At 43.0% G+C, this 7,447-nt stretch overlaps 1 protein-coding gene across 2 annotated transcripts in view; it reads right to left on the bottom strand.

Moving 5' to 3' along the window:
• Positions 1-7,447, bottom strand: part of hhipl1 (HHIP-like 1) — a 43,624-nt gene that overhangs the window by 3,585 nt on the left and 32,592 nt on the right. Inside the window, exons 7-8 of one of the 2 annotated variants that reach the window (XM_020523121.2) lie at positions 4,738-4,819; positions 518-600 (exon numbers count right to left, since the gene is read on the bottom strand). The exons of the other annotated variant lie outside the window; for it this stretch is intronic. Of the exons in view, the coding sequence (XP_020378710.2) occupies positions 518-600; positions 4,738-4,819 (165 nt within the window). The remainder of the gene's footprint in view (positions 1-517; positions 601-4,737; positions 4,820-7,447) is intronic. 2 annotated transcript variants of the gene reach the window in all.

Genomic DNA, 7,447 nt, shown 5'->3' with positions numbered 1-7,447 from the left:
TGGAGGCATGGTGAGGGCTGGTGTAGCCCAGAGCAGGGACTCTGGTGGAGGCATGGTGAGGGCTGGTATAGCCCGGAGCAGAGACTCTGGTGGAGGCATGGTGAGGGCTGGTATAGTCTGGAACGGGGGCTCTGGTGGAGGGATGGTGAGGGCTGGTTACCTTGGAGCGGGGGCTCTGGTGGAGGGATGTTGAGGGCTGGTATAGCCCGGAGCAGGACTGCAGCAGCGGAAAGGCAAATTGGACTCTCTTAAGTTATCTTTTCTAATCTTATTCTAATTTAATGTAGAAAGGTGCATTGCATGTACTGCGAAGGTAAACACTTTTCACTGTATTTTTATATTGAATACACGAGACAATAAATGATTACAAGTCAAAAAACAGTTTTTTCTGTTTGTTTTGGTATTCTTGTGAATTATCTTGATGAGTGACAAGACGTGAGTTTTTTTTGCAATATGTAATTGATAAGCCATGCAGTACGTCAGACAAAAGGAAATTTGCCAAGAATAGCACACTTACTTGGTTTAGGTACAAAATTGATGAGACGGCTTTTCACTCTAACCGGTAAAGGGTTGTATTGACATGCTCCTGGTGGTGCCCTCCTGTTTGCAGGAGGAGACAGAATGTGAATGATGATTTAATGGTTTCAAACTTCAACACCTGAAGTTACCTTTCACTTGTAAAGATCTGTTGCAGGCCTCAAACTTTGAACAAAATACCTTTGTTAAACAACAATCACATTGCCTACCACTTTCAATGCACCACCCTGTTCCCTGGCCAACATCTCTGTCTTGTACTTGCTGCAGTGTTCCAGTCAAGCTCAGCGCAAGCTGGAAGGACAGCACCTCATTTTCTGCTTGAGAAACCTGTAGTCTTCAGGACTCAATATCAAGCTTAAAAAGTTTAGAGCCTGCGCACTGCCTTCCATGTCTTTTACCCAAACCCGCATCCTAGGCTCTGCCATGAAATGGCTTGCTTTCAGCATAGCCAACTTTAGCATTTTCAACTACTTATAGGACCCATTATCATCTAACTAGCTTCTCTTCTTCTCTAGCTTATTATCATCATTCCTTTTGCCTGCCTACCCCTTTCCCTGTCTCTGTCTCTCTAGGCTCTGTCTCCATCTATCTGTTCACTCCTTCTCCCCAAACCACATATCCCAGTGCACCCATCTCTTAGCTGCTTCTATTCTGACAAAAGGTCACTGGACTCAAAACATTAACTCTGTTTTTTCCCTCTCCACAGATGCAGCTAGACCGCTCAGTTTCTCCAGCAATTTCTGTTTTCGTATGTTTTTGAATCACATTAACTACTTGACACAAATATGCACCATTGTTTTCAACATGATGTCATATCAAAATTGAGATTACCCTTCATTTACACAAGACATGGAGATTTACTCTGAAAGAACGAGCAAACAAGCCAAAGGATAAAGTCAACTTTCCATCCATTGACTCCATTACACTTCTCGCTGCCTCAGAAAGGCAACCACATCATCAAAGACCGCTCCCAGCCTGGTTATAATCTCTTCCAACCTCTTCTGTCAGGCAGAGGATACAAAAGCTTAAATAAACATACCAACAGGTTCAAGAACAGCTTCTTTCCCGCTATTATTAGACTTCTGAACTTTCAAATTTCAAATTCAATGTCAATCTTGCTCTCTGTGCACCTTCTCTGTGGCCGTAACATTGTATTCCTCGCTCTGTTCTATACCCTGATGCACTTTATATCTTATGATCTGCCTGTACTGCACACAAAACAAAACTTTTCACTGTACTTAGGTATATGTGATAATAATAAACTGAATCAAATCAATTCAAATCAAGATTTGTGCTCTTATATGTCAGCTGATGCGAATTGGGAAGATAGTAAATTCTGGTTTTTGGATTAAAAAGAAAACCAGCCAGGGTTCTACTCTGTGGGTAAAGCGTCCCAGTGTCAGAGATTGTGAGGTAGGAGGTGGGAGAGACATTCAATGAGGTGGGGTGGTACTCTAGCCAATCTCTGCTACCTTCCCATCCCCAAATGGAGTTAAGGTCTGGGTGGGCAGGTCAATGCTTGACCTTCCCACCACCAACTGAGGTGGTTAATTGGCCAATTAAGGACCACTTAAGGGCCTCAGTTCACCACCGCTGTCATTATACCAGCCGTGGGTGCAGTTCATAGCACCCTCAGTCAGCAGTTGGCGGGAAGCACTAACATAGGAAAGAAGATCACCTTCTGAGAGATACCCTCCTTCCCTGTTTCTGATCCATGTGGCACCCATCTCACCACAACCACCATTCCTGGAAACCTTGCTAACGGATATTTTAGCTCCAGCCTGGCTCTCCCAATGGCAGCTGCAGCCTCTGAGCCAAGAACTGGAGGCTCCTTGGTCTGAGAGGCTGGCAGCCTTTATCAGGTGGGGGCCCTGAGCCAAAGGTCCCAATTCCAGAAGACCATGAAGTGTCCTCAGAATTGCCTGATGGAGGATGCAAGGGCCCCTTCCTCACAAGATGCAGCACACTACAGGTCACTCCAGTCAGTGAGTTAAACTAATGCCACAATAAGGAGATTCCACACCCTACTGTTTCCCCATGACTCCTGCTGCACATACACGTGTAGATGTTCCAGGTAAGAAGACACAGCCAAAATTTAAAAATAAACATTCATTCAGGGGATGAGGCCCAGCATTTATTGCGCATCCCTGGTTGCTCTTACAAAGATTGGCAGTAAGCTGCTTTCCTGAGCCACTGAACTGTTTGTGGGAAAGGGACGCTCACAATTCCCTTACGGAGTGAATTCCAGGATTTTGACCTAGCGACAACACAGAAGGAACTGTGATTTCCCAAACAGAATGGTGGGTGGCTTGGAGGGGGTGGTGTTCCCATGTATCTGCTCCCCTTGTCCTTCTAGAAGGAAGTGATCGTGGATTTGGAAGCTGCTTTAGAAGCAAGATTGGTGAGTCTCTCCGTGTTCCTAAGACTGGATGCAGCTTGCACTGTGAATGTTTGCACACAGGCATTGAAACTTTGAGGGAGTTCAAATTTAAAGTGCTGGATGTGGTGCCAATCAAGTGGGGGCTGCTTTGTCCTGGATGGTGTTGAGGTTCTTGAGTGTTGTTGGAGCTGCACCCATCCAGGCAAGTGGGGAGTATTCCATCACACTCCTGACTTGTGCCCTGTCAATTGTGGACAGGCTTTGGAGAGTTGAGAGGTGAGTTAGACACTGCAGTGTTGCCAGCCTCTGACCTGCTGTAGTGGCCAGAGTATCGATATGGTTGGTCCAGTTGAGTTTCTGGTCAATGGCAACCCACAGGATGTAAAGATGCATATGTAAAGCTCCATACACAAAGCCCCATGTGGCAGGAGCACATACTAAAATCATACATATCCCAAAGATTTAAAACCAATGGAAAATCACTCATGCAAGAGCACAGTGTATACTCGCCATGACAGACCATTCAATGGGAACATATAATCGAAAGGTTAGTCTCGTATTCTTAATGCTTTTATATCTCTATGCATTTTTTTCAATTAACATCTAAGATGTTTTTCCTGTTAAGATGATTTCATTCTTTACGAGAAACGAGGTTAATTGCAATTCTCGCCTCTCCAGTGTCTGAGAACAGAAAAGTGTGAGTGGTAACTCTCACACAAATGTTGTACATGCATAAATAATTGCTGTGAATTAAGTTTGATGGACATTTTTCTGGGGCCACTTTGTTACACTGTAAATTGCAGCAAATTTATGAGGATTAGTTCACAACTCTCGGACCAAGATCAGGGGTGTTTGAACATGTCAAATAAAAACCGAAAGAACTGCGGATGCTGTAAATCAAGAACAAAAGCAGAAGTTTCTGGAAAAGCTCAGCAGGTCTGGCAGCATCTGTATAGAACAGTTCTGAGGAAGAGTCACCGAACCCTAAACATTAACTCTAATATTTTGTTCACAGATGCTGCCAGATCTGCTGAGCTTTTCCAACAACTTCTGTTTTTGAACATATCAAGTTGGGATGTCATGTTGAGGTTGTACAGGACATTAGTGAGGCGCCTTCTGGAGTACTGTGTCCAGTTCTGGTCACTCTGTTATAAGAAGGATATTATTACGCTAGAGAGGGCTCAGGAGAGATTTACCAGGATGTTGCCGGGTATGGAAGGTTTGAGTTACAAAGAAATGCTGGATAGGCTGGGACTTTTTTTCACAGGAGCATAGGGGGTTGAGAGATGACGTTATAGAAGTTTATAAAATAATGAAGGGTATAGATAGAGTTAATAGTAAGTGTCTTTTCCCTAGGATGGGGGATTTCAAGAAAAGGGGGTACATTTTTAAGGTGAAAGAGATTAAAAAAAGACATGAGAGTCAATTTTTTTACAGAGAAAGTAGTACGCGTGTGGAATGAATCTCCTGAGGAAGTGGTGAATGTGGACACAATTACAATGTTTAAAAGACATTTGGATAAGTACATGAATCATAAAGGATTGAAGGGATATGGGCCAGGAGCAGGCAGGTGGAACTAATTTAGTTTGGGATTATGTTCAGCATGGGGCGGTTAGACCGAAGGGACTGTTTCCGTGCTATATGACTCTACGGTGCTATATCATTCTCCTGGAAATACCTACAAAGCTAGCACATTAAACTACAATGTCCTGAGTGTGCAGATTATGAGTTTGGTTCATTTACATGCAAGACACACCACAATCATTGAGGTACTCCACCAGGATCAATTTTTATCATATACATATGGTCCTGTGCCTTACCGCGAAGGATCAACTATTTTGTAAACCACTCCAGTCGCAGATGTGGACGTAGGAATCCGTGTAGACAGGAAATATAATTCACCTGGAGAGATAAATGATTTGGAAGAGACAGCAGTGGATACATCCTGACTGCATTATTGTCTACAGATTTAGATATTACTGTTCATCTTGCGAATGCCATCGTGGGTTTACAATTTCGCTTTTATTCCTATGCTGTTTCAGCAGAGCCCAAGCTGTATCATATTAAATATATCACTTATCAAAGAGTAGCTGTTTACTGGTGGAACAGCCAATGTAGGCACTAGGAGAACCAGAGTGGATGGCCAGATAAACACATTGCTTTCAGGACACCAAGAGAATTCCCTGCTCTTTCTCAGGTAAATACAATCAGACAGTTCAGATCTCAGTTTAACATTTTATTTGAAAGGTGGCGTATCCCAAACGAGTAGTGATCCCTCCGTAATCTTGCAAAGGGTACAAGGATATTCAGTGATAAGTTGTGAAAGTACACTTCCGCATTCTGCCCCAGATTGAACTTACTCCCTCAAAAAGCAATGGGTGCTGTGTCAAATAATATTTTCAAACTGAGTGTAATGAGGTTTTTGTTGAGTAAGGATAGCAGGCCAAATGGATAAAACGTGGGAATTTATAAGACGTAGGAATAGAAGGAGGCCATTCAGTCCATCGAGCCTGCCCCACCATTTAATGGGCCTGTGGCTGATTCGTCAATCCCTCAACTCCACTTTCCTGCCTTTGATTCTGTCACTGATTGAAAACCTGTCTCGCTCAGTCTTGAATAAACGTAACAACCCAGCTTCAACAGCCCTCTGTGGTAAAGGATTCCACAGATTCACTCCCCTCTGAGAGAAGAAATTCCTCCTCATCTCTGTCTTAAATATACGACCCCTTATCCTCAGATGACGCCGCCTGGTCCCACATTCTGCCACAAGTGGAAACAACCTCTCCACATCTACCCTGTCAAGTGCCCTAACATCTTGTATTTTGCAAAAAGATAATCTCTCATTCTTCTGTATTTTACAAGTACAGGCCCAACCTACCCAACATTTCCTCATAAGACAGTTCCTCCAACCTGGTAGCAGATGAGTGAATCTTCTTCCGACTGTCTCCAATGCCACTATATTTTTGCCTAGATAAAGGGCCCAAGACTGTACACAGCATTCCTGCGATGGCCTGACTAGTGCCTTCAATGATTTTAGCAAAACCTCCCTATTTTTTACTTCATTCCCTTTGCAATAAAGGTCAACATCCCATTTGGATGTGAGTTTTTTCTGATTCATGGCCAAAGATCCCCAAATCCCTCAGCTCCATAGCTTTTGGCAGTCTTTCAGCTCTTCTATTCTTCCTGCCAAAGTAGATAACCTCACATTTCCCCACATCATATAATATCTCCCAAGTTTTTACCTACTCATGTGAGCTGTCCATATCTCTCTTTTATGCATAGATCATAGAGTCATAGAGTTACACAGTACAGCACAAAAACAGTCCTTTCGGTCCAACCAGTCCAGGCCAAACATAATCCCAAACTAAAATGGCCCCACCTACCTGCTCCTGGCCCATATCCCTCCAAGCCTTTCTTATTCATGCACTTATTCAAATATCTTTTAAATGTTGTAATTATACCCACATCCACAACTTCCTCAGGAAGTTCATTCCATGCATGAACCACCCTCAGTGTAAAAAAATTTGCCGCCATGTCTTTTTCAAATCCCTCTCCTCTCATCTTAAAAATGTACCCCCTACCCCTGAAATTCTCCATTCTAGGGAAAAGACAACTGCCATTAACTCTATTTATACCCCTCATGATTTTATAAACATCTATCAGGTCACCTCTCAACCTCCTACGTTCCAGTGAAAAAAGTCCCAGCCTACCCAGCCTTTCTTTATATCTCAAACCTTCCATACCTGGCAACATCCTGGTAAATCTCTTCTGAACCCTCTCCAGCTTAATAATATCCCTCCTATAACAGGGCGACCAGAACTGGACACTGTATTCCAGAAGCGGCCTCACCAATGTCCTGTACAATTTCAACATGACATCCCAACTCCTATACTCAAAAGACCGAGCAATGAAGGAAAGCGTGCTAAATGTCTTCCTAACCACCTTGCCTATATGTGATGCACACTTCAAAGAATTATGTACCTGAACCTCTACCTTCATCTGCTGTACAGCACCACCAAGACCTTACCATTAATTGTATAAACCCTACCCTTGCTTTTTTGAATGGTGTAACGGTCTCAAGGGGCTGACTGGTCTCATTCAATTCCATTCTTTCTTAAGCATGTGTCAGCTTTAACATTTTCATGAGCATCTCTGAGAGGACAGCGCTCCCTTAATACTGCAGGGAAGTATCAGCCTCAGACTTAACCTTTGGATAAAGGGGCAATGGCAAATGACTGAGCTATAACTGATACATATCTGGGTTAGTCATGGAAGACTGTCGAATGATGATAAGATTGAGGGATTTGGACATCAACAACTTTGAGGATCTGGAAAAGAATAAGTTAAAATAAGATTTAATGTCCTCAGTGTTGATTTTAATAATTATTTACTTACGAGTGTATGAATCTCCAATAAACAGCAATAATTTGTCTTTACATGACATTAAGTGTCACACTTAATAGAATAGTCAAGTTTAGAAGTAACAAAGATGTGGCGAAGAGGTTCAGCAGTAGGTGAGCTGAGGCAGGG

Source organism: Rhincodon typus, chromosome 8, assembly GCF_021869965.1.
Source record: "Rhincodon typus isolate 14 chromosome 8, sRhiTyp1.1, whole genome shotgun sequence".
Classification (NCBI taxonomy): Eukaryota; Metazoa; Chordata; class Chondrichthyes; order Orectolobiformes; family Rhincodontidae; genus Rhincodon; species Rhincodon typus.
This window is presented reverse-complemented; position numbering and strand designations above follow the sequence as displayed.